The 27186-nt window shown below is 35.2% G+C and overlaps 1 protein-coding gene across 22 annotated transcripts in view; it reads left to right on the forward strand.

Moving 5' to 3' along the window:
• VPS13B (vacuolar protein sorting 13 homolog B) overlaps nucleotides 1-27186 on the forward strand; it is an 848142-nt gene that overhangs the window by 242337 nt on the left and 578619 nt on the right. For 20 of the 22 annotated variants that reach the window (XM_044928327.2, XM_025264770.3, XM_025264772.3 and 17 more), the window contains 2 exons: nucleotides 10737-10871; nucleotides 11660-11833. In XM_044928327.2, the coding sequence (XP_044784262.2) occupies nucleotides 10737-10871; nucleotides 11660-11833 (309 nt within the window). Of the gene's footprint in view, nucleotides 1-10736; nucleotides 10872-11659; nucleotides 11834-15257; nucleotides 15311-15371; nucleotides 15891-27186 lie in introns of those variants that run through there. The other 2 variants (XM_044928332.2, XM_025264778.3) reach the window with 2 other exon arrangements.

Raw genomic sequence — 27186 nt, forward strand, 5'->3', positions numbered from 1 at the left:
TGCTGACATTACCTAGTTCATAGTTTTTCTATTATATATACAAAAACATAACAGTTCCATTTAGTGTAATTTTTCTTTGCCTTTAAAAAATACTGATGGTATATGACAATATTGTTCCTGTCAAAGGCCACTTTTCCTTTCCAGGTCCTGTTATACAGTCTTTAATTTCCTACACTGCAGCTAATCATTGGCTTTTAAAGCTTAAAGAAAGCTTCAGTTCAGTTCAATTCAGTCGCAGAGTCGTGTCCGAGTCTTTGCGACCCCATGAATCGCAGCACGCCAGGCCTCCCTGTCTATCACCAAATCCCGGAGTTCACCGAGACTCATGTCCATCGAGTCAGTGATGCCATCCAGCCATCTCATCCTCTGTCGTCCCCTTCTCCTCCTGCCCCCAATCCCTCCCAGCATCAGAGTCTTTTCCAATGAATCAACTCTTCGTATGAGGTGGCCAAAGTACTGGAGTTTCAGCTTCAGCATCATTCCTGCCAAAGAAATCCCAGGGCTGATCTCCTTCAGAATGGACTGGTTGGATCTCCTTGCAGTTCTTTTTTTTCAGATGAAGAAAGTGAATCATAGAGACTTTAAATCCAAAATTATACAGCTATTTGATGACAGAATTTATACTAGAATAAAAGTGTAGTGATTAATGTATCATTTATTAAACTCCCTTATTACTCCTTATGTATAAACTGAGCTTCCTCCATAAGCTTGTATTGTTGGTAGTGATAGTAACAGTGAGAATATACAGGCTAACATTTATTGAATCCTAACATACCAGATACTCTGCTATCATTTCTGCAAGGACTATTCTGTAAGGTAGCTAGTGAATTATACCCACTTTATAATTATGGAAACAAAATTGTTAAACTAGTACATTTTGGGATTTATAATGTGCTTTGTATCTCTTCATAACCTCTAGTGTTGAACCTCAAAAACTACTTGTTGCTTCCTCATCTAGCGTGGGTGTAATCCTAGGGAGGAAAATGTTCAATTATGGTGTATATTTACTTAAGAAACATATGGCATAGCGTGATGTGACTTCTATGCCTGGTAGCATGGTATGATAATTACCTGAAATCCTTTCCTTTATGAACACCCATGCTGGAAAATGTATAACACATACAACTCTATTAGTAAGTGAACTGCTGAACCTGTGAGAAAGAAAGGAAAAAAATCCCCAAACAAGGAGGAAATGGAAAACTAGAGTGGGAAACAGGTATTCATGCTTTGACTATCCTAATGGGCTTTGGCAACTCAGTTACCAGTGGGCTTGGCCTTTAATCACCAGAAAGGGGTGGAGACCAAAGAGGAGGAATTGGGAAGTGATTTCCATTTTCCTGAGCTCATAACTTCTAAGGACTAGTAGAAAGATGGACTGTTTTAAAAATCTGTCCCACTCTCGTTTTAACAAAGAAACTTCTTTGTTTGGGCCTTGATGTGGAAGATGGTGGGTGTTTTCCCTGTGAATTTGTAACCACAGTCCTGTCAGCGCTCAGATTTTAATTTCTTCATGGTCTAGGAACCATCAAACTAACAAGTTTACTTAAAATGTGATTCTGGGTAGACTGGTTACATCTCTGGGTATTTAATAGTAAACACAAATATTAATATTTGCTTTGGCATATACCCTTAACTCTGGCAATGTTTTTTTAAAAAGAAAGCCTTTAGAAATGTAAACCCAGAATCCCAAATTACCAAGAACTAGCTAGCTTTCTTGGTATACCTGTTTGTCCTTGCTTGCCCAGTCACTCTTGTTGAGACTTCCACTTTCCTCTCATGTAATAAATCTCCCTCTTATCTTGCTTTCTCCTTTTATTCTTCCCCTGAAATGATAATGCTTAGTTTTTATTACACTATCAGCAATTTAGAAGCTCTTCGCTACTATAAAATGTTCTCTAATAACTTTGCTAAGATGACAATTCTTTCAGTGTGTGTTTTAAAAGAATTTGCCTTTTCCCTCTACAGAAACTTTTACTGTCTGTTCATTATCTTGTGATTCTTTTTATTTTTGTGTGTCTGGAATGAGTCCAGCCTGCTTGAGTGACCTTTTGTTTTATTTTATTAAATTATCATTTTTTAGAGCCTGTAACAAAAAGGGCAGTTCTGTGGGTCCTTACAATCTCCACTGTTTTTTTTAGAGGCAATCATTTGTGGCTTATTCTTAGTTCAGTTCAGTTCAGTCGCTCAGTCATGTCCGACTCTTTGCGACCGCATGAATCGCAGCATGCCAGGCCTCCCTGTCCACCACCAACTCCCGGAGTTCACCCAAACTCATGTCCATTGAGTCGGTGATGCCATCCAGCCATCTCATCCTCTGTCGTCCCCTTCTCCTCCTGCCCCCAATCCCTCCCAGGATCAGAGTCTTTTCCAGTGAGTCAACTCTTCCCATGAGATGGCCAAAGTATTGGAGTTTCAGCTTCAGCATCAGTCCTTCTAGTGAACACCCAGGACTGATCTCCTTTAGGATGGACTGGTTGGATCTCCTTGCAGTCCAAGGGACTCTCAAGAGTCTTCTCCAACACCATAGTTCAAAAGCATCAATTCTTTGGCACTCAGCTTCACAGTCCAACTCTCACATCCAGACATGACCACAGGAAAAACCATAGCCTTGACTAGATGGACCTTTGTTGGCAAAGTAATGTTTCTCCTTTTGAATATGTTATCTAGCTTGGTCATAACTTTCCTTCCAAGGAGTAAGTGTCTTTTAATTTCATGGCTGCAATCACCATCTGCAGTGATTTTGGAGCCAAAAAAATAAAGCCTGACACTGTTTCCACTTTTTCCCCATCTATTTCCTATGAAGTGATAGGCCCAGATGCCATGATCTTAGTTTTCTGAATGTTGAGCTTTAAGCCAACTTTTTCACTCTCCTCTTTCACTTTCATCAAGAGGCTTTTGAGTTCCTCTTCATTTTCTGCCGTAAGGGTGGTGTCATCTGCATATCTGAGGTTATTGATATCAAGGCAAATTCTAGGAATCAGCGAACTAAAATGGACTGGAATGGGTGATTCTTAGTTATTTACCTCTAAATTTCTAAATAAAATGCTTATATTGAAGTTTTCTTATCTTTTCATGTTTAGTTAGATTTTATAATACTATCTATACATACTATCTATTACAATAACCCTAATGCCTTAAAATAGCATAAGTTTACTGTTTTATTACAGTTCTGTAGTTTAAAGTCTAAAATGTTCTTGTACTAAAATCAAGGTGTCAGTAGAGTTGTGTTCTATGAAGCCTCTAGGAGAGAATCCATTTCCTTGCTTTTTGCACCTTATATAGGCCACCAGCATTCCTTGGTCTGGTCCTCATGCCCCATTTTCAAAGCCAGCAAAATGCATTTCTCTGGTAGTGCTTCTGTCATGACATGTCTTTCTCTGACTCCTATCTTCTGCTGCCTTCTTTTAATAATATTTTTTAAAACCCTGATGTTTACATGTGTTCCACCTGGATAATGTGGGATACTCTCCATATTTCAAATTAGCTTATTAGTAATTTTAATTCTTTTTTTTTTTTACATTAATATGCCTTTGTCATGTAAAATAGCATATTCTCAGATCCTGGGATTAGGATTTGGGCTTCTTGAGTGATGGTGGGATGGTATTATCCAGCCTATCAAGAGGATTTAGCTTTTATGGGCAGTTCTTACTATAGGCTCTGTTCTTCTGTTCTCCTAAGTCATCTAATTATATCACAGGTTTTGCTTAAATATATATTCAGTGTTAATATGTTATGGGCATGTATATATGAAATATACTGTCATTAAATGTTTTTGTTATGTAATTTTATCCTTGGGGTTAATAACTTAATATATTTATCATGATAAATATAAAATAATAAGATAATTATTATCACCTAAGTTTTCTGATCCTAGTATCTATTTACCTGAAGTTCCTTTTCTGTTGTTTTTTTTATCTCTACTTTTCATTTTAGTGATTTATACCGAGTTTCTGATGATCCTTCATATTGTAGAATAAATTTTAAATAGCTAAAAATTGGAAAATAAATTGGAAACCTGTTTGTGAGGTTGAAGCTTACTGAATGGCAGGTGTCATTTTAGGAGTATTGGACACTTATTCATGTTTTCGGAGGTGAGGGGATAATGAGTTATCAGTATCTGTGGTTCACTTTTCTTGGATTGGCCAGTTTTCATAGAAATCCTTCCATTTCCTTGCTGCAGGTTTTAACTCTAGCATTCACGGTTCTTAGAGAGTAAAAGAAAAGATTTCATTATTCATTACATCTACTTTATATTCATTTTTAGACAGTCTCCCATTTTTAGTATGCACCCCTTTCCTTGTTAGTGTCCCTTAGTTCATTGTTCTTCTGGTTCAACTTCTCCATTGTTGGGATGTGAGTGGGATACTTTCATTGCTGCATGGATTAAGGCAAAGGATCTGTGGTCATTAGATAGACTTTCAGTCACTGCTCATCTTTTTGGCCTCATCTGCATTCCTGCCCTCGGAACTACCTGGCTTCTTTAATTCTTACCTTTCCTGGGCTTATTGCCAATCAACTTGCTTCTTAATATGGTAACTCACAGGCACTTTTCTGTAAGTCATCCTGTTGCTACTTGTTCATCAATATCGATCTTCTGAAATTTTGATTACACTGCTTGCCTCTTTGAGAGTTGCACTTTTAGCTCTTATCTTTCCATTTTCATTTCTTTGTTGGTATTGGACCCTAAAAATTAAGTCAGAAACAGGAATAAACTTATGTATCACTTGATCCTTAATCTTTTACCTCCACTCAGATATACAGCTTATTCTCATTAGTTTATGTTTTAATTTATCTGAATGATCATACTGAACACTGAGGGGTTAACATGTCTGTGAGGTTAGGAGAATTATGTTGGATAAAAAAGATGGTGGGCACCACTATTCAACATAGTTTTGGAAGTTTTATCCACGGCAAGCAGAGAAGAAAAAGAAATAAAAGGAATCCAGATTGGAAAAGAGGCAAAACTCTCACTGTTTGCAGATGACATGATCCTCTACATAGAAAACCCTAAAGACACCACCAGAAAATTACTGGAGCTAATCAGTGAATAAAGTCAAGTTGCAGGGTATAAAATTAACACACAGAAATTCCTTGCATTCCTATATACTAACAATGAAAAAACAGAGAAATTAAGGAAACAATTCATCATTGCAATGAAAAGAGTAAAATACTTAGGAATAAATCTACCTAAAGAAAGAAAAGACCTGTATGTAGAAGACTATAAACCATTGATAAAGGAAATCAAAGATAATACAAATAGATGGAGAAATATACCATGTTCATGGATCAGAAGAATCAGTATAGTGAAAATGAGTGTACTACCTACCGAAAGCAATCTATAGATTCCATGCAATCCCTATCAAGCTACCAACGGTATTTTTCACAGAACTAGAACAAATAAGTTCACAATTTGTATGGAAATACAAAAAACTTTGAATAGCCAAAGCAATCTTGAGAAAGAAGAATGGAACTGGAGGAGTCAACCTGCCTGACTTCAGACTATAGTACAAAGCTACGGTCATCCATACAGTTTGGTACTGGGGCAAAGACAGAAATATAGATCAGTGGAACAAGATAGAAAGCTCAGATAAATCCACGTACCTTTGGATACCTTATTTTTGACAAAGGAGGCAAGAAAATACAATGGAGAAAAGACAATCTCTTTAACAAGTGGTGCTCGGAAAACTGGTCAACCACTTGTAAAAGAATGAAACTAGAACACTTTCTAACACCGTACACAAAAATAAACTCAAAATGGATTAAAGGTCTAAACATAATACCAGAAACTATAAAACTTCTAGAGGAAAACATGGGCAAAACACTCTCTGACATAAATAACAGCAGGATCTTCTATGACCTACCTCCCAGAGTAATGGAAATAAAAGCAAAAATAAACAAATGGGACCTAATTCAACTTAAAAGCTTTTGCACAATGAAGGAAACTATAAGCAAGGTGAAATGACAGCCTTCAGAATGGGAGAAAATAGCAAACAAAGCAACTGACAAAGAATCTCAAAAATATACAAGCAGCTCATGCAACTCAATACCAGAAAAATAAACGACCTAATCAAAAAATGGGCCAAAAAACGAAACAGACATTTCTTCTAAGAAGACATACAGTTGGCTGACAAAGACATGAAAAGATGGTCAACATCACTCATTGTCAGAGAAATGCAAATCAAAAGTACAATGAGGTACCATCTCACGCTGGTCAGAATGGCTGCTATCAAGAAGTCTATGATAAATGCTAGATAGGGTGTCGTGGAAAGGAACCCTCTTACACTGTTGGTGGGAATGCAAACTAGTACAGCCCTATGGAGAACAGTGTGGAGATTCTTTAAAAAACTGGAAATAGAACCATATGACCCAGCAATCCCACTGCTGGGCACACATACTGAGGAAACCAGAATTGAAAGAGACATGTGTACCCATGTTCATCCCAGCACTGTTTACAATAGCTAGGACACGGAAACAACCTAGATGCCCATCGGCAGATGAATCGGTAAGAATGCTGTGGTATATATACACAATGGAATATTGCTCAGCTATTAAAAAGAACTCATTTGAATCAGTTCTAATGAGGTGGATGAAACTGGAACCTATTACACATTGTGAAGTAAGTCAGAAAGAAAAACACCAATACAGCATATTAACACATGTATAGAGAATTTAGAAAGATGGTAATGATAACTCTATATGCAAGACAGCAAAAGAGACACAGAGATAAAGAACAGACTTTTGGACTCTGTAGAAGGTGAGGGTGGGATGATTTGAGAGAATAGCTTTGAAACAGGTATATTAGCATATGTGAAATAGATTGCCAGTTCAGGTTTGATGCATGAGACAGAGCACTCAGGGCCGGTGCACTGGGATTACCTTGCGGGATGGGATGGGGAGGGAGGTGGGAGAGAGTTTCAGGATAGGGGGACAAATGTATACCATGGCTGATTTATGTCAATGTATGGCAAAAAGCACTACAATATTGTAATTAGCCTGCAATTAAAATAATTAAATTAATTAAAGAAAAGAGAAAGATGATGGGAAGAGAATCTGAATTAATGGTGTACCACAGGACTGAGATTGTGTGTTGAGTTAATATCATTCAGAAAAATACTAAAAGGACAAGAAATAACTATTATTTTATACTAAATTGTATTATGAAAATTCAGTATTTTTAGGTTATTCTATTGATAGTATATACCATGTGAAATTGTATTTCAATTGCAGTCCCTTAAGGATTCCTTCTTCCCTTCCTCTAGTAGATTTTGATAGCAATATTTGAGTAAATGCATACGACACTGCTTTGTGAAGTCATTATGTCAAATATAAGATACTGTCACTGTCTGTAATTGTTCTGTTGACTCATATCAGATGACTATACAACTTTCCAAAGTTTTACACGTCTTCCCTTTAATTAAGTTCCGTATAAAATTCAGATTTCTCAGAGTTAAATACCTTGAACAAACTGCAGTCTTTGGCCTCCACGTGAAACAGTAATTAATAGTGGCTTGCCTTAAGCCACATAACTACTAAATACATAATACTACCTATATCTGAAGCCTTGGCTTTTCAGTTTCAGAGTTTTTGGCCTTTTTGTTTCACCATTTCGTGTTCCTAACAGGAAGATTTCCTTTCACAATTTTAGGAAGCAGCATTCATTTAGCTTGAAAACAATGTGAGGGGTGCCCTGAGTTGTTCATTGCCAAGACTCTGTTCCTTTATCTCTTCCTAGTGCGTGTGTTTGGGGTATTTTACAAATTTTGGTTTGATGGTAGAGTGGAAATAAGCCAAGTTTATTTTTAAATTATTTTTATGAATACTATTTCTTGTTTAGAGCAATTTTAGGTTCACAGCAAAATTGAAGGGGAAGTCTGAAGTTTTCAATACAGTTTCTGCCTCCATATCAGTTTACATAGCTTCCCCCAATATTGACATCCCTCACCAGGGTGATATATTTGTCACAACTGATGAACCATGTTGAACACCATATCACTTAAGGTTCAGAATTTATATTACTAAGGTTATTTTTTATTAGCAGCTTTTCTCCATTGTTGAAGTGTATCAAGAGATGACTATAATTATCTTTTAAAAAATCTGAGGTTGAGCAATTAAAAGAAAATTACTTTAGGAAAAAAATTTTCTTACGGAGAAACTATACAGGATGTTTTAGTTTATAAAACATTTAAAAATATCTGAGAAGTTTAATGATAATTAAAAAGCGAAATAAATTCTTGATAGTTGTAATCTAAAATAAGATGCTTTATACATGTATGTCATTCTTATCAGAAGAGATTTCAGGCAAATTATTTTTTATTCAAATATAGTTGATTTACAGTGTTGTTTCAGTGTTTCAGGTATATAGCACAGTGATGCAGATAAATATATATTATTTTCTATTATTATAATATAGATTATTAGATTATTATAATAATCTGATAATAGATTATTATAATATCGAGTATGATTCCCTGTGCTATACATTACAGCTCTTCTGATAATACTCTTCAGAATCTTATCGCTATATATAGCACACAATAGATACTAACAAAGACTTAGACCTTTCATTTGAGATTCAAGGTAGAGCCTTAAACTTGGTGTAAACTTTGTAAAAGAAGCAGTTTATAAAGTAATTTTTTAAAAAGCCATGTTTGTCTATTTTTAGTTTTGCAGCCAACTGAACTATTTCAGTTCTAACCCTTGAGAGAATCTTTCATTTGCTCTTGCCTCCTGATTATTATCTAGATTCTTCAATTTTTTTCCCCCAAAAAACTGGTGTAGAATAAGAGTCTGACTCTGGGTGCTTGAATTAGAATAAGGTATTATTCCATTTTGTATCCCTCTCATCACTTAACATAATGATTGGAACAGGGTAAATTATCACTGATTATAACTTGTGCATCCACAGTAGATGTTAAATACGCTGAGGTAGCTCAGCTTCCTTTCTTATGAGGAGAAAAGTGATCCAAGCCTCCTCACTTTCTGACTTGAGCGTGGGCAAAATCCTTACTTCTCTAAACTTTGGTTTTCCTGAATATGAGATAGAATAGTAATAGCTATGTCTTTTTTTTTCTCTTTTGATATGAATAAAAATAGCAAATTAGATGTAGTGCATGGCACTTGACGTGCTCAGCGAATGTTAGGTGCTGTAATTAGCACTACTGCTACTACTGCTATTACGATTATTACTGTTACTGCTATGTTTATATCATATTGTAGGCATCGTTTTAACTTTCTGAAATACAACTTCTTAGTTTGTTGGTTCATAGATTTTTGAGAATTTGATAAAAGCTGATAAAATCATAGAAAAGATGTAAGTACATAGCATTTAGACTCCTGCTATGAGGATAATAGGTTCAAGTGGTGAATATTGGGAAATAGCAGCCAAATTGTTACATGTTCTTGTAACAGTCAAATAGAAATGAGCAAATTTAGAGTTTCTTCTGAAGCAAAGATTAGTATATGAGAGATGTTTCTCAAGATGATGTCCTTTAACTAGTGCATAACCATGTAGTGTTTTAGTGAAATTGCAGGCTTCCTGGGCCACATTTCACAAAGACTCTTTAGGCTTCTTGAACACACGGGAGTTTGAAATCAAAGATTTTGGTATAATGTTTAATATATCTGTCATAAAAGTTCATAGTTTTCTTAATTCTTCATACTTAGTTCTCCTTCATGAAGTTTCACATGTGAAGGATGATACGTATTTGATTGGAATGTGGAATGGGGAAAAGAAAGCCTCTTTTCATGAGTATTGGTGAAATGAGTGATGAAGTTTTCTGTGATAAGATCAAATTGTGTTAAATACCTCAGTTCTTCCTCTGCTGTAGGACTGTGCAGAGAGAAAATTACTGAACTCCTCTAATCCAGTGTATCCCAATTTGTAAGAATGAGAGAACAATGACATTTTTATTACCACCCTGTTTTGAGGATAGAATAAAATGCGTGGATAACACACAGTCCTTTGGCATATGTTAATGGATTAGAGTTCTTCACATTATCATCATTTTTTGTTGTTTACAGTAATATTAGTGTAATGTTCTTAAGGTTTCTCTGCCTTTTGAATTCTTACCTAGGCTTCAGGGCCAAAATGAGTTTCTCCTCTTTGAATTACATATTCCCTACCAGTTATGTCTTGGTAATTGTTTGCTTCTATGCTTTATGTCCTTCAGCAAGTCGCATACAGTAGAAAATATAATGCTCACTTTTTTTTATTAATTGATATAGAGTCCCTTTAGTTTCTTTTAGCTACAGTTGGCATATCGATTTTGCTTATAAGCTATTGTATTTTAACTTAGGAGCTGTTTTGAGCTATCTTGTTTCTCTCTTTGCATCCTACCTGACCAAGATATTTTGAGGAGTCTGTTTATACAGGTAGTTTCATGCTAAAATTAATGCCTCTGCATAAGTGAAAGTCAGTTTATAAGTTAAATTTGTTTCAAATTGAAAATCTTACTCTATATTCTAAAACCAAATGTGATTCTTTTTTTAGTATCCATATTTTTAAACAACTTATTTGTTTAAAATTTGCATAATTATAGTTTTAAGAGTTCAACCTGTTTGTTTTAAAATTGCATCATTTTACCTTCTAAACACTAAACTGTGAAGCCTGACACAAATACTGTAAGAACATCTGAGGTAGATAATTAAAGTATAATTAAGTTTAAATGCCTCGGTGAAGGAGTATAAAAATTATTTAAATTCAATCGGCTAGTACATTTGCAGTTTTCTTTTATTAGGTGTGAAATCTAAGAATCCCCTGCCAACTCTTGAGGGCTCAATCCAGAATGTTGAATTGAAGTACTGCAGCACATCATTGGTCAAATGTGCCTCTGGGACCGTGGGATCAATAAAAATTTGTGCCAAAGCCCCAGGTATGTGCAGCTGGACCGTGTAAAACTTTATTGCCTGTATAGGAGAATTGGCCTTGCGTTTTACAAGGAGCGTTACTGAAACAAGAATTTACTCATTGTTCCTATGAATCAGAGGTTTTAAATTTTTTTATTTTACTTGAAAAAAATTGTTAATTGTGCCAGGATGATACTTCTTGACATTAATAAATTAATTTTTACTTAAGAAAAAAATATATTGCATGATTTTAAGAATGGGTATGAGGGAAGAAAAATTAAAGGAAAGTTTATTCTTACACTTTTTAGGGTAGAATAGGAGGTATAGATGTATATAACATTTAAAAATTAAATTAAAATGTTGCTAGTACAATGAAATTAAACAGAAACCGCAGCTGTTTTTCAGCTTAAGGTTGTAATTGACTTTGCCTTCCTTCCAATACTTTTATTTCATAGTATTTTCCTTAAACTATTTGTTATTTAATTTTTTCCAGTGTGGATTAAATGTCTAGATAAGTTTAAAGAGGTATAGATTCCCTTGAATATTTACAATACAGTGTGTTCATGTTGTTTTATTTTATAAGCTTTTCTGAATGTGTTCTACATTCATCAAGTAAATACTAAAACATTTTAAGAGTTAAAAGTGCATTTAATTTTTATCAGTCATACTTTTTAGAATATAACTAAATGTACAACTAAAATTACTAAGTGTAAATAGAAATTTTAAATTGTTAGTATACTTTAAAATCAAGCATCCCCAGGCTACTCCTATATTTTTTTTGATAACCTTCTTTTTCATACATCTGTCTGTTCAGGTGACAGTGGAAAAGAGAAGTTGATTCCATTGCTTCAGGGTCCTTCTGACACTAAAGACCTTCATAGCAGCAAGTGGCTCAATGAGAGCAGAAAGCCAGAATCTCTCTTAGCTCCAGATTTGATAGCCTTCACAGTCCAGGTTCCACAGTGTATGGACTACTGTCACAGTTCCGGTAAGTACACCATTATTCACTTACTTTGAATTTTCTTTTCCAGCAAGACTTTTAAAAAAGGCACTTTCTTTCTTTCCTTCTCTCCTTTCCTTACCTTCCTTCCCCCCACCCCTCATTTTCATCCATTTTTCCTCTTTTTTTCATTTGTGTCCATTGGGATACACCCTGCAGTTATCCTCTTTGAAAATTCAAATGAAGTATTTTGTATCATTTTTGATAAATGATGTATTTACAAACAATAATGATTTTATTCTATTTTATTAAGAGATAATTTCTTTGTATGTGTAACAGTTAACTTCAGGTTCAGCCACTACTAAATCCAACTGAATTTTAAAATATATCATGTAATACATAGAAAGGAGTAAAAGAAATTTAAAACGTTGCAAAGAGAAAATATTTTTCTTGGGATAGTAGCACTTTGTGACCCATAGTTTGCCATATTAAAATAGGGGTTTGAGCGTTCTGTGTATTTACAAGAGGGAAAAGATATTGATGGTGTAAAAAAGGAAAAAAACGCAGAAGTAAGGCTCTTATTTCTTAGAATTAATTTTTTTTAGAAGCTCTTTGCCTAGAATCTATTTCATTTTATTTACTACCGTAATAGCAGATCCACACCTCTCACGATGAGAGGAGATATTAGAAGGATCAGTGAAGCCTGGGGATAAAGAGGTTGGTAAGGAGAGCCTGACGTCAGCAGTGAGTTCAGTTAGTCACTATGTCATTAGTGAAGCCAAGACAATGATGCTGGAAATAAAATAGCTAGATAGATATTCTTAAAGGGTCAGTGGTCTGAATTTCTTCTTTAGAATTAATTGGCCAGTGAGGTGATTTCAGACAGCTGCGTTAAGAGTAGAGCTCAATTAACAATATGTAACAAATACTGTAGCTTATAGAAAATGTATTAAGCTTAAGTTCAAACTAAGTTCACTTTGACTAAGTTCAAAGCAGAAACCATGAAAAGATTTGTAATTAGCTAGACAGAGATTGGGTGAACTCCCGGAGTTGGTGATGGACAGGGAGGCTTGGTGTGCTACGCTTCATGGGGTCGCAGAGAGTCGAACACAACTGAGTGAGTGAACTGAACTGAAGACAGAGATTATATGGACTGAATATTTGAAGCAGTGCACATATGCAGGGATACAAAACCATTTGAAAGCAGAATTTGATATAGTAGCCTTTGTAGCTGAATGACATCCACACTAGAAACTGGAAATTAGTATTTGAAAGGTGAGTCTGAGAACCCCTGAATCAACATTCTTTTGAAGAGAACTCCTCACAAAGACATTTTCATCTTGATGAGAATGAGAGTGGAACCCTAAGGAAAAAAATGTAAGGATGAGGCCACTACCCATCCCTTACGGGTTAAAGACTTTACCAGTGGTTTAAGGTAGAGTGTGGTAAACATTTTACTAAACATTTTACTAACATTTTGGGCTTTGTGGGCCATATGGGCTCTGTTTGCATTCTGCTGTTTTAGCACACAAAAAAAGCCGTGAAAAAGTGAAAGTCCTGTCTGACTCTTTGCTCAGTCCTGTCTGACTCTTTGCAGCCCCAAGGACTGCAACGCTAGGCTTCTTTGTCCATGGGCTTTTCTAGACAAGAATACTAGAATACTAGAGTGGGTAGCCATTCCCTTCTCCAGGGGATCTTCTCAACCTGGAGACTAAACTTGGGTCTCCTGCACTGCAGGCAGATTCTTTTCACTGAGCCACCAGGGAAGACCAAAGATAGCCATTCCAGTAAAACTTCATTCACAAAACAGGAGGTGGGCAAGATTTAGCCTTTGTGGATCACCTACCCCTGCATTGGGAAAAATGATTAGTGGTTAAATCATGCTTTTTTTAAATGCCTATTTAATCATATTCTTTGAATATGTTATTGGAGAATCTCCTTTTTATAATTGTCCAAATAGTTTTTGGTAGGTTTTGTTTTCATATCATTAAATCATTAAAATGTTATTAGAATGACCAGACCATCTGGTTAGAATTTTGATACCTAAGAAGGAACTAAGGTTACTAGAATCTATTGCACATGCTTTTTTTTTTAATAGTTTATAAAAATAAAAATAATTTATCTATTTGGGTATGTAGATCTTAGTTGAGGCATGCAGGAGCTTTGTTGCGTCACGTGGGATCTTTCATTGTGGCTCATGGGCTTAGTGGCTCCATAGTATGTGAGATCTCTGGTTCCCCAACCAGAGATTGAAGCTGTGTCTCCTGCATTGCAAAGTGGATTCTTAACCACCAGACCACCATGGAAGTCCCTACTGTATATTCCTACATAGGATAGGGACTCTTCATTTTTTTGTTTTGCCATGTGTACCACTAGAAAGAACTGAATCAAGCATATTTAGATAATACTCTGATCTTTCTCATAACAGTATTTGTATTATTTTTTGTAATCTAAATGCATATTCAGGATCTCAATATATATATTTGCATTTTGAACCTTTATATAAAAGTAAAGTACTGTAAAAATGATACATATGATATTTCTAAGATAAAGTTTTATAGTTTTTCTTCTGTTAAGGAGATTCATCTAATGTTCAACATAAGTGTTAACGTTTAGTGATATGTTTATGGATTTGCATGTAAAATTTTAATATGATCATGCATTTGGTTCTTTGAAAATATTCCTTGGGTGTGTTTTAATCCTAAAATGTAAGGTGTTTTTAGTTAAACTACATTCACATACTTTATTTAGGGTATTTTTAAATTTAAATTTTCCATCCATCTTGGGAACTGCCACCCACATTCATGGCTTAGGTATTTATGATATGGTAGTTATGATATGGTTATGAGAGAGCTCATAAGTATTATTTTTAAAAGCTATTTCTAAAATAATATTAATCTCACATTCCTGTAAAAAAGTTTAGAGAGTGTGTGTTTATCTGTGTGTGTGTGTATATGACTGATGGTATAAACAAGTTGTAAATAAATTTTAAATGAAGAAATAATTTATTAACAATCCTTTACAAGTTTATTGAAATATAACCCTTTCAGCAAGTTCTTTCCTAGCCACTGTATATAAAAACTTTTTTCTCTCTTGTTTGCATATATGTGCATACTCAGAGTTAAAGAATTTGCCTGCCAATGCAGGGGATGCGGGTTCGATCCCTCGTTCGGGGAGATCCCCTGGAGAAGGAAATGGCAACCTACTCCAGTATTTTTGCCTGAAAAATCCCATGGACAGAGGAACATGGCAGACTGTAGTCTGTAGGGTTGCAAAAGAGTCTCACAGGACTTAGTGACTAAACACACATTCACACTAACACATTTTATTTTCTTACTATTCTAAAGTTTTTCTTATCACACTCTGTCATAATATGTATATTACTGATTTGTCTTGTTGAGATTTTTTTTTTCCTGCTGTTAGAATTTAATGTTTTATTATGGCTGGAATTTTTTGTCTTTCTTGATCACAGATGTATTCCTAGTGTCTAGAACAATATCCCACAAGTAGTAGGCTATCAACGAATATTTACTGAATGAATGAGCAAGTAAGTGATGATTGTATTTGCTTTTCTTTGGTTTTTGAGGCTGGAGCACCCATGAGTCATTACTGATGTTTGCTTCAGGAGGGGGAAAAGATTCTGGATAGAATTCTGAACTCTTCTAGATGAACAATTAATGGAAGCACAAGTAATCCCTGCTGTCTTTTTTAGAGACAGACCATCCAAAAGAGGTTGTTAATGTGCTTTTCCCATTGATTTATATAATTTGAATGAGAGGTTTTGGAATGTGGCGGATGGTGTATTTTAGAGGAGTTTGGTGATCATTCTGATTGGATTCTGATTATCACGGCATCCTGTGTGGAACACAACTGCTTTTGTGCATATGCTCCTAAATTGAAGGGGGTTATTGAAATTGGGGACCAGATAATGTTGTGAATATTATTGAATATATTAGGAAGTGAGTTTTGAGAGAAGCTCACTCAGGATAAAGAGGCAGAGTTTTTTGACTGTGACTTCAGAATGTGAGAAAATGAACTTTTTAAATGGGATTAAATATAATTGACTAAAAGAAGTATTAACAGTATTAATAAAACTTATTATGGACACACTATTTTGCAACTTATAAATCACTTGCATGTAAGTTTTTCAATTAGTTTACAAAATAAGACTGTTTTCAGCACAACAAATTTAGTTTGTCTAACAGAGGAGGAAATTGAGGCTCAGAAATCGTCCAAATGTTTAACAAGTCAGACTTTGATTCTGAATATGGATCTTCTAACTGTATAATATTTTTCCACTGTCTTTTCCACCAAAGAGGCTTGAAATTGTCCAAATGTTTCTGAACCAAATAGGCACAGAAATTGTCCAAATGTTTAACAAGTCAGACTTTGAATCTGAATATGGGTCTTCTAAATGTATAATATTTTTCTACTGTCTATTCCACAGGTTATTTATTATTGTGTCTTTGATTCTTAACATCCATATTGTAAACATTGTACCACCCAGCCTTATACATTCTTAACTTTGAGAATCTCCTTCTTTCAGTTCAGTTCAGTTTAGTCGCTCAGTCGTGTCCGACTCTTTGCGACCCCATGAATCACAGCACGCCAGGCGTCCCTGTCCATCACCAACTCCCGGAGTTCACAGAGACTCACGTCCGTCGAGTCAGTGATGCCATCCAGCCATCTCATCCTCTGTCGTCCCCTTCTCCTCTTGCCCCCAATCCCTCCCAGCATCAGAGTCTTTTCCAATGAGTCAGTCTTCGCATGAGGTGGCCAAAGTACTGGAGTTTCAGCTTTAGCATCATTCCTTCCAAAGAAATCCCAGGGCTGATCTCGTTTAGAATGGACTGGTTGGCTCTCCTCGCAGTCCAACGGACTCTCAAGTCTTCTCCAACACCACAGTTCAAAAGCATCAATTCTTTGGCGCTCAGCCTTCTTCACAGTCCAACTCTCACATCCATACATGACCACAGGAAAAACCATAGCCTTGACTAGACGGACCTTTGTTGGCAAAGTAATGTCTCTGCTTTTGAATATGCTCTCTAGGTTGGTCATAACTTTCCTTCCAAGGAGTGAGCGTCTTTTAATTTCATGGCTGCAATCACCATCTGCAGTGATTTTGGAGCCCCAAAAAATAAAGTCTGACACTGTTTCCACTGTTTCCCCATCCATTTCCCATGAAGTGATGGGACCAGATGCCATGATCTTCATTTTCTGAATGTTGAGCTTTAAGCCAACTTTTTCACTCTCCACTTTCACTTTGAGAATCTCCTTCTTTAGTTCATATTTATTGTTGTTTAGTCACAAGAAGTTGTGTCGAACTCCTTGTGACCCCGTGGACTGTAGCCTGCCAGGCTCCTCTGTCCATGGGATTTTCCAGTTAAGAATACTGGAGTGGGTTGCCATTTATTTGTCTAGGGGATCTTCCCAGCCCAGGGATTGATCCTCTGTCTCCTGCATTGGCAGGTGGATTGTCTATGGCTTAGTCACTTGGAAAGCCCTGACTTCATCTTAAATACTATCAAAAGAGCCACACTTCCATGATGTCACAGGAGTGCTTTGTCTTTGAAGTCTTAGCAGCTCCATTTTCTCTTTTCCTTCTCCCCCCTTGATCACTTTCTCCATTTGACTGGCGCTGATTCCAGCGAAGGAGCCAAAAGCTCCTATGGGAGTCCAGTGCAGCCCACCTTCTGAATTCATTGCTACTATTCACAGGAATCAGTGGCACTTCTGTTACTTACGTTTGTATAGATAAATAGAGAGACTAGATTCTTCTTCACTTCCTTCAGAAGTAGAAGTATGTGGTGACTATAAGTTGTGTATGTAAAATATTTTAAAATAGGTTCTCAACATTTTGTCTTTTCTTTTTTTAAATATAAACTTTAGCTCTTCTTTATATGCTATATTTTGCCTATGATTTATAGCAGGTTCTGCTTGTTAAAAAGTTCTTTCTTAGTCTTTGTTAATCTGATCCTAATGTATAGATAAATTTTCGAGTGCCTGCTATTTAGAAATATAAAATGACTACAAAATACTATCAGCTTAGGATCAAAGGGAACTGACAGGACAGTCATTCCAATTTATGAGTCAGTGTTAGCAGCCTTTTTGCTGTGTCCCTCTTTTTCTCTGTGCTTCAGATCTCTTGGCCTTCTTTGAATTTCTCAGTGGTGATTACGATTTTGCATATTCTGTTTTTTTTTCTTCTGTCTGGGATTCTTACAACTGTCCTTACCCTTTTAACTTATCCCTCTTCAATTTCAGCTTAGTGTTGAGGTCTTAGCTCACCTACGATATCTTCAAGTGAAAGCCCGAAGGCTGCTTTTTCCCTTCTTGCCTTCCCAGTTTTCGTATTTCTGTTACATTCATTTTCATAATTCACTGTATATTTCTTTCATAGCACTTGATGACAGTAGTATTCACGTAGCTGTGTGACTTGAATGCTGTCTGTCTTCACCATTTGACAGTTCTGAGAGGACAGAGTTAGTCACTGGCTGCTTATCATTTTATCTCCAGTACCTAACATTTCCTGACATATAGGGAATTCTTAGAAAATCTTTTATTGAGTGAATGAATAAATGGATTATTATGACAGCCAACAAAGGTCCGTCTAGTCAAGGCTATGGTTTTTCCTGTGGTCATGGATGGATGTGAGAGTTGGACTGTGAAGAAGGCTGAGCGCCCAAGAATTGATGCTTTTGAACTGTGGTGTTGGAGAAGACTCTTGAGAGTCCCTTGGACTGCAAGGAGATCCAACCAGTCCATTCTGAAGGAGATCAGCCCTGGGATTTCTTTGGAGGGAATGATGCTAAAGCTGAAAGTCCAGTACTTTGGCCACCTCATGCGAAGAGTTGACTCAGTGGAAAAGACTCTGACGATGCTGGGAGGGATTGGGGGCAGGAGGAGAAGGGGACGACAGAGGATGAGATGGCTGGATGGCATCACTGACTCGATGGACGTGAGTCTGAGTGAACTCTGGGAGTTGGTGATGGACAGGGAGGCCTGGCGTGCTGTGAATCATGGGGTCGCAAAGAGGCCAACATGACTGAGCGACTGATCTGATCTGATCTGATGAATGTATTTGACAGATAAATGGTAAGTTCTTAATGTAATACATGTTGACCATCTACCCTCTTCTCTCCCTATTTCTTCCTCTTCTCCCTTCTCCAGACATACACACACACACCCACACACACCTCCCACCCCCCATTGGAGAGAATACCTACCAGTATCTTTCTTTGTTAAACAGATATGTTTAGTATTATGTCCTAAGTTTGTTGGACTGAAGTTTCCATTTATTAGTCTTATAAGTGACATGAAATAATGTGTGTGTGTGTAGTATGTGCGTGCACACATGTGTGTGTATATGTGCATGCACATGTGTGCTCAGTGGTGTCTGACTCTTGGCAACCCCATTGACTATAGCCTGCCTGACAGGCTCCTCTGTCCTTGGAATTTTCCAGGCAAGAATACTGGAGCAGGTTGCCATTTCCTTCTTCAGGGGATCTTCCCAACCCAGGTGTCAAATCTGTGTCTCTTGCATCTCTTGCATTGGCAGGCAGATTCTTTACCATTGAGCCACCTGGGAATCAACCCTATATATACCTGACAAAACTTATTATCTTATGTTTCATTGGCATTTATGTATGATCATACCTTTTCCATTGAAACCTTCAGCTCTCTTGGCCCTCAGAAGTTATAACACCTGATATCTTTTGCTTTTTTGTACATACTGTGAATGGCGACAATGACTGCTCTTTATTCTGGACTAGCTTTTAAAGGATATTTGTATAGTGAACAGTATTGGGAGATAGATCCAGTGTCCCTCTAGAGCCAATGGAGTGCCTGCTTACTGCCCGTTGTAAAAGATTTGGTTCCTCAACACAGGGTTCATTTCTCCTTTTTTTATTTGAAGTACTGTTGATTTACAGTGTTGAATTAGTTTCAGGTACAGGATTCATTTCTTATAATGCATTCCACTGCATGTGCAGTCATCTACCCGGATACATCTTTGTTGTTTCTCTGTGAAACTGGAGGGCAAAAGGAACTGTTATAAATACATATGTTGATACTCATGCTGCTTGCTGGGCCATGGGTAATATAGTCCTTTGTCTGACTCAGGAGTCTCCTGTCTTCCACGTCATTCATTATAGCTCACAGTTCTTGACACTAGTGCAGTATAGTCTGTTGGTTCTCCTTACTGAACCATCTTCATTTCCTTCCTCAGGTGTGTTTCTTTCCTTTGTATCTTAAGTATGTGTTGTTTCTGATAGTGTGACCAGTCCTCTTCTGTTTATTTGATTTAACCAACTGTGTGTGTGTGTGTGTGTGTGTGTGTGTGTATTTAGCAGCCAACCCTATGTGTATATCTCTGTGTCCATTTATTTTCTCTTTAGAGCCAAACTCCAAATTTTAACCGCCTCTTGAACATTGCCCAATGGATATTTTACTGTTGCCTAACATATTTAAAGCAAAACTCAGTGTAGTTTCCCTCATCCCACCTGATACTACATCATTCAATTTCAGTTAATGGCACTGCTGCTGCTGCTAAGTTGCTTCAGTCGTGTCTGACTCTGTGCAACCCCATAGACGGCAGCCCACCAGGCTTCCCCATTCCTCGGATTCTCCAGGCAGGAACACTGAAGTGGGTTGCCATTTTCTTCTCCAATGCATGAAAGTGAAAAGTGAAAGTGAAAAGTAAAAGTGAAGTCGCTCAGTCGTGTCCAACTCTTAGCAACCCCGTGGACTGCAGCCTACCAGGCTCCTCCGTCCATGCGATTTTCCAGGCAAGAGTACTGGAGTGGGGTGTCATTGCCTTCTCCAGTTAATGGCACTACATACCTCTTAATGATGAAAATTTAAGCACTAGGTTAATTGCACCTTCTTTCTCCCCTGCATATGGTAGATGTTCCACAAAACTTTTGTTTTTAAACTGAGTAGTCCAGGATAAACAGAATAAATTTAGTCACTTCCATGTGATTTGCCTTCATACTTCCATGACATGTTTGAAAAAAATCTCTTTTAAAATTTAATAGAATCCTTCATATAGCACAAATTATGGTGTATTTTCCAGGTATATATTAATGAACTTCTATTTAGTTATTACTTGTCTTGAACTTTTGTGCCGCTGGAAATTAGAGTTTTTCACACAAGCTACTGTTAAGACACTGTTCTGTATTTTGTAATCTTAATAAATTTATTAATTTCATTTAATCCTAGAAAATTTCATCTAATTGATTTTGTTCAGCATTAAGGAAGATGATCTTTTAAAATCAGGTTGTAGTTACTTTTGCAAATAAGATGAACATGCTGTATTTGCTTTTGACATATAAAACTCAAAACAGCTATTTCTTTCTAATACTAGAAAAACAGAATTAAATGATTTTGAGGATATATAAAAAATCATTTAAAACAACTGTACCTTAAAATGTCATTTAATTTATAAGATAGTTTAAGCTGAACTTTCTATTCCCTGGTTTTAATCAGTTTCAGAAATTGTTTTGACTTTACTAGATTGGCCTGTATTAAAAGTTATTTTATATTCTACCCATAAAATATGTACTTTTGATTGTAGTTTTTGGGAAGGACAGTCACAGTTCTGTTCTCTGGAAACTCATATTTAAATTGGGGAGATAGTTTTCTTTCCTGAAAATATACCAGCAAACACACACACTCTTCTTTCACCATTTTTAGTTGGTTGGTTAGGATATGGATTGTTAAGTAATCTTTAAAATGAAGACAGTATATTTTGGATTGTAAATTTTAATTTGGGAGAAATGTTTTTTGTTGTTGCTCAAAAAAATTCTTCTCATAATGTAGAATTAAGTAAATTGCCTTGAAGTTATATTTTTAGTATTTTTGACAGGATACATGAGTCAGAACGCTTATATATTGTAGCAATTAAAGACAATTCACATTTGTGGTTTGGGCATAAACGTGTAAAAATTATACCCATCTATCTTGTTACATTTCCTCTCTGCTCCCCGAGGACTTTACTATGTACTTTATCTGTGATTGCTGCCAGTTTTCTATCATGTTCCCACTGGGCTTCTGGTGCAAAAAATCTTATCCTCTTGATGACAGAGCTTGCCTGAATGATTTCATGCTCCTAGCATTTTTGTTCACGGGAATTAGGGGCAAAATGTAACTACAGCTGAACAGAACGTCTATTTTTGTAATTTTGGAGTTTAGGCTCTGTTATTGGAACTAAATGAAGAGATGCAGGTGTTCTCCAGTCCAAGCCCTTTGGGAGTTTTGATGGTAGATGCTTGAAAAGAAAATGCATGTGTTTCCAGAGTCAAACAGCAGCTGTGAGACAAGGATTTATGTTTTTCTCAGAACTTTGGGATTTCAAAATGTTACATTTAATCACAAGCACAGAAAGGGGAGCAAATGTTAAAGATGTTACGCATAAAAGTAAGTTTACTGATTTCTTTACCATATGAACTATTTGTGGGAATATAGGAGCATGGTGATTTTTAATCAGAATATAAACAATTTATAAAGGATTATGGTAGTTACCAGGACATAGCCTTTTGAGAATGTTGCATTTGTAGCACAGAGAATTTTTTATCCTACTAAGGATTATGCATTTTTTTTTTTCATTTAGACAGATACACAGATACACACACATATACAATGAAAGGTTTGATAAAATTTTTGCCAAATGCGTTTTTATTATAACTTTTGGGGCAGAAGTTTAAAAAAACATTTTATATTAACACAGCCCAAGGTTTTTAAGTATAAGAAAAAAAAATTCTATCTAGCATAGTAAGTAAGGGAATTTTGCACATACATAAATCATACGTTTATCTGTATTAAAGCAGATATACATTTAAAACTTTGTTTTCTTTTTCAAATCATAAAGTTTGTCTTATGGTTGATTCATCTTTAGCTAAGGAAAACTCGCCCATATTTCTTTGCTACTCTCATATTTTATGTTTTTTTTTTTTTTAAGTAAAATTATTCACTCATTCAACAAATTTTTTGCAAGTTTTCTGTGTATAGAAATAGTGCATCAAAATCTTTACTGTAAAGAAATTTATGATGTATTGAGGAGATAGGCATATAAACGCCAAGACTAAATCAATGAATAAATGAATGAATGACTTACTAAAACAGCTTATATTTTGAGTGCAGCTTTACCCATTGTAAGCTATATTACTTTGAGCAAATTAAACTCCTGAGATTGCTTTCTCATCTGTAAGATGAGTGTATTTTTATCTGATTGTTAGGATTGTTATGTACATTAAATTACACACTCTGTCTTCAAGTCCATTGTAATTGTAAAACATAATGCAAACTCTAAGTATTAACTTTATTCTATCCAAAGTAGTAATCTTTCTTAATCATTATTTTTATTGAAGGCTCATGGTTTTTCTCTTGAATCCGTTTCTTTCCTATCATGTTCTCTGTATGTCAACTGGTCCCTGTCCACTTTAAATTTTCCTCCAAGTTAACTGTGTAAACCTGTGTTTCTGAAGCTACAAGCAAATCCTTTACCTAGTCCCAGGATTCTACCTTCTTCCAGATTGAAATGTCTGCTGGATGGCATAATAGTAGGAGTCAGAAACAGTTCAATAGCAACAGAAAATTACTTTGCTTGCTTCTTTGAAAGGTCCCATATTCTGGAAGAAAGGCAATGCAAGGAATCTCGTGAGCCTTGTGGGTGACCGGTTGTTTTCCTTATTTATAGCACAAATTCAAAAATTTGTATTTTTTTTACTGCTTGTGTAGTAAAAAGAAACTGGTATTCTGAGTAAGTGATAGCTTTATTTGTAAATTATTATATAAGAAGTATTTTACATTGTAATGAGCTTTAAGGAAATTCAACATAAAATATATAATGTTTTGTGTATTTTCAATGGATCAAAAAGCTAACATTATTACTTCAGTTTATTTTTATATTTTAGATAATGATGTCTTCAAAACGAGTTTTTGTTTTTACATTTTCTATGTAGATTTTGAAGTTAGCTGTATAGTAGCTGTCATATTGGTCAAATGAGACGTAGAAGCCTTAGTGAACCACTAGGAGTTGATTTACAAAACAGGAGTAAATTGCCTATCACTTTTTGCTACTTGCTTCTTCCCCTAATTGCTGTTTCCCTTCCAGAAGAAACTTCACTCCAGAGGTCGCTTTGCATCTGTTCTGTCAGCACAGTATTCACAGCAGGCATCCTGAGGCAGTTAATTCATTTTGTAAATAAATGATGATAGTTGTCTGTTAATGTGTAAGAATTGAATCACTTTTCTAAGATTGTTTTGTTTTAATTATACCTTCTTCTAACTTCTATCCTTACTCCTTCTCTTCTTTCTTCTCTCTCTCTCTTCTCTCTTCCTAATTAATAACCTCCTTCTAAGCAGCACCATATCACAGGGCAAACAGGCATAACTCTTTATAGGATTCTTTCCGCATGAAACTGGTCAGGATCATAACAAGTACATATAAGTATTTGGTAAATACAGACGTCCTAAGGAAATAATTTTTGCCTTTTGATATAATCTTTTTGTCTTCAGGCCCACATCATTTTATTTCTAACTTGATCTGTGGGGGGAAAATTTAGTCTGGCTTCAGCCTGTTAAAGAATGTTTTTAAAAAGTGAAATCTTGTCTCTCATATATATATATATATATAAAATGGACAAATGTTAAAGATTATTATCTCATATAAGTATAAAATGAATGAATTTTAAAGATTATTAACATCATTGTCGATGAGAGAACCAGTCAGGTGTTACAACTAGATCAAAGGAGAGTTTATAAAAAGACATTTCTAGATCAGTACTACTGTAATAAATTTGGAAATGGACACAAAACAGGCTCCTTCTGCAGTGAGGGAGGGAGGTCATTTGTATTTCTACCTGACAATTTATTTGCATTTGTAGTGAATAATTCTTTTGCATTGCTATCGCTTATCTATAATTTAGAGATTTGTAAGAGAACTCAAGGGCAATGATAGGTACAGAGTCCCTCTAGAATCAGACTCAGATAAACTCTGAAGGTGTACTCTGAACAATGCAGAGCTCTTCACTGAAACACAATTTTTTCCCTATAAGCCTTATGGAATTCCAGATGGCTAGGCTATTTTTAGCTGAGACTGTTTAAGTATAGAAGCAGGTCAGAAGTAATTTTGTGAAGCAAATATTCAGTACATGGAAGAAAAAGTAAAGGAAAATAATACTACCGGCAGAGGGCAGTGATGAAGTTAACAGTTTCCTCTCATCAAAGGATACATTGATTGTTGAAGAATTCTGGGCTAATTCTGTAGACCTTAATTTGAATTTAACTTTTGAAATCTTGTCATATTAAGTTCCCTTCAACCAGGTGCTTTGTTAGCATCTGCAACTAAAAAAGGCCTTATCTTTATTTATTTTGTTAATATATAAGATATTTTGACCTGGTTTTAAAGTAAATAACGTGTTCTAACTTATTAAAAGGCTTTCCTGGTCAAAGTATTGATACAACAAAAATTTGAATACCTTCTCTGTATCTCATGCTGCTTTAAGTATTGAGAAAGATGATTTCACACACACACACACACACACACACACACAGAGGAAAGAGGAGTTGTTGAACCTCACAGAAGTAACCTTTGCTTGATTATGACATTTTTATTTTACTGGACAATTGTATTTTTTCTTTGAGAATTAAATGTTTTATACAGTATTATCTAAATTATAAGAAGCCTTTCTTCAAATGTGAAAATTACATCTTATCTGATATTTTCCACTGAAGAGATGGAATTCTGAAATACTGTGAAAGTGTTTGTAAGAATATAGTAGACAGAGTTGTGCAGAACTCAGTTATAAATAAATAGCAATAAAGAAAATAAAAAATTCATCACAGGAAGATGGCATTTCATTTCATTTTCATTTAAATGATGACATTTCATTTTTACTTAAATGAAAATGGGGTGGGACTATTAATTTGTGCAAACTCTCCAGAAATCAATTTAGCAAAACTTATTAAGGACTTTAAAAATGGTCATTAGTCATAATTATACTTTAAAGACTATATCATTAAAGGAGTAATCCCCTTTAAGTGCACTTAAAGACTTGTATTTAAAACATAAGCGTAATCATATCAGCTTACTTATAATAATCACAAATTTTCCTTGTTGTCCAATAGTAGGGAAATTATAAAGATAAATTTAAAGAAGAGCATCTTTGAAATCAAGCAATAGAAAATATATATCATGGAAAAATGTTTATAATAAAAGCTATGTGGAAAAATGTTAAACCTATATATAATAAAATTTGGGTTTAAAAAATTTTCTGTTAATATATGTATATACATATATATTTACATATATTACAAAAATTAATTTTTAATAATGATTATCAGTGTTTTATGGGATTGTGAGTCATTTCCCATTAATATTTATATTCATAGGAAGAGTATTTGGTTTTTTCTGCCAACAGTATGCTTAAATATTTCTTTTTGAAAATGCTTATTTTCAACTATTTTATGGATTATTATGGTTATCTTGCTCACAATTAAGCATTCTTGCACATTAAATCATATACAATCTTTGATATATAAATAGAATTTCACTTTGAAAACAACATGTGTGTCCTAAAATCTAGAGTTTACAGCTTAGTTTTTATAGATACTTTGGGGGGTGTTAGTGTATAGCTGAATAAAATAACAGATTTTAGGAGGGCATAATTTCCATTTCTCAAATAGTTTCAGTCTTGTGATTAAAATGTTTAAAATGATTTTATTTTTCCTTTAACTTGTTTTGTATTTATAAAGTGTCTTCCTATTCAGCTATCTGGGATCATTCTACACAAAAACGCTGCAGTAAAATTTGATTTAAGCTTGCACTTATGAATTAGCTCTTTGAATATTTGAATGGTTAGGATATTTGAATACAGATGTGAATATTTGAACACATAAGATCAAATAATTGTCATAGTTAAAATTCAAGGCCAACTCAATAAATTTCTTCTTAAACTAACAGTGAAGTTGAAATACTCTTTTTTTAGTGAAAACTAGTATAAATGAGTACTCTAAAAATAGTACTTTAATGGAAGAATAAATAAAAAAAAATCTTCATATCTATAATTGTTCTGTTTCAGGTAAAAGTAGACTTATGCAAATAGAATACTAAAAAGATACTTTTAGAGAGACAGTTAAAGATATTTACTGGCATTTCACAGACATTACAGGTTGATAACAATGTGGCTTTTTGTTGTTTTACTGTCATTTCCAAATAGTTAATTTTATTCTTCATTCAAGCATAATTTATGATTATTAGACATGATTAAGTTTACTTCTAGGGATTCCTAGGTGGCTCAGTGGTGAAAGAATTCACCTGCCACTGGAAAGAGTGCAGAAGAGGTGGGTTTAATCCCTGGGTTGAGAAGATTCTCTGGAATAGGAAATGGCAAACCATTCCA

This window comes from Bubalus bubalis, chromosome 15 (assembly GCF_019923935.1).
Source record: "Bubalus bubalis isolate 160015118507 breed Murrah chromosome 15, NDDB_SH_1, whole genome shotgun sequence".
Lineage (NCBI taxonomy): Eukaryota > Metazoa > Chordata > Mammalia > Artiodactyla > Bovidae > Bubalus > Bubalus bubalis.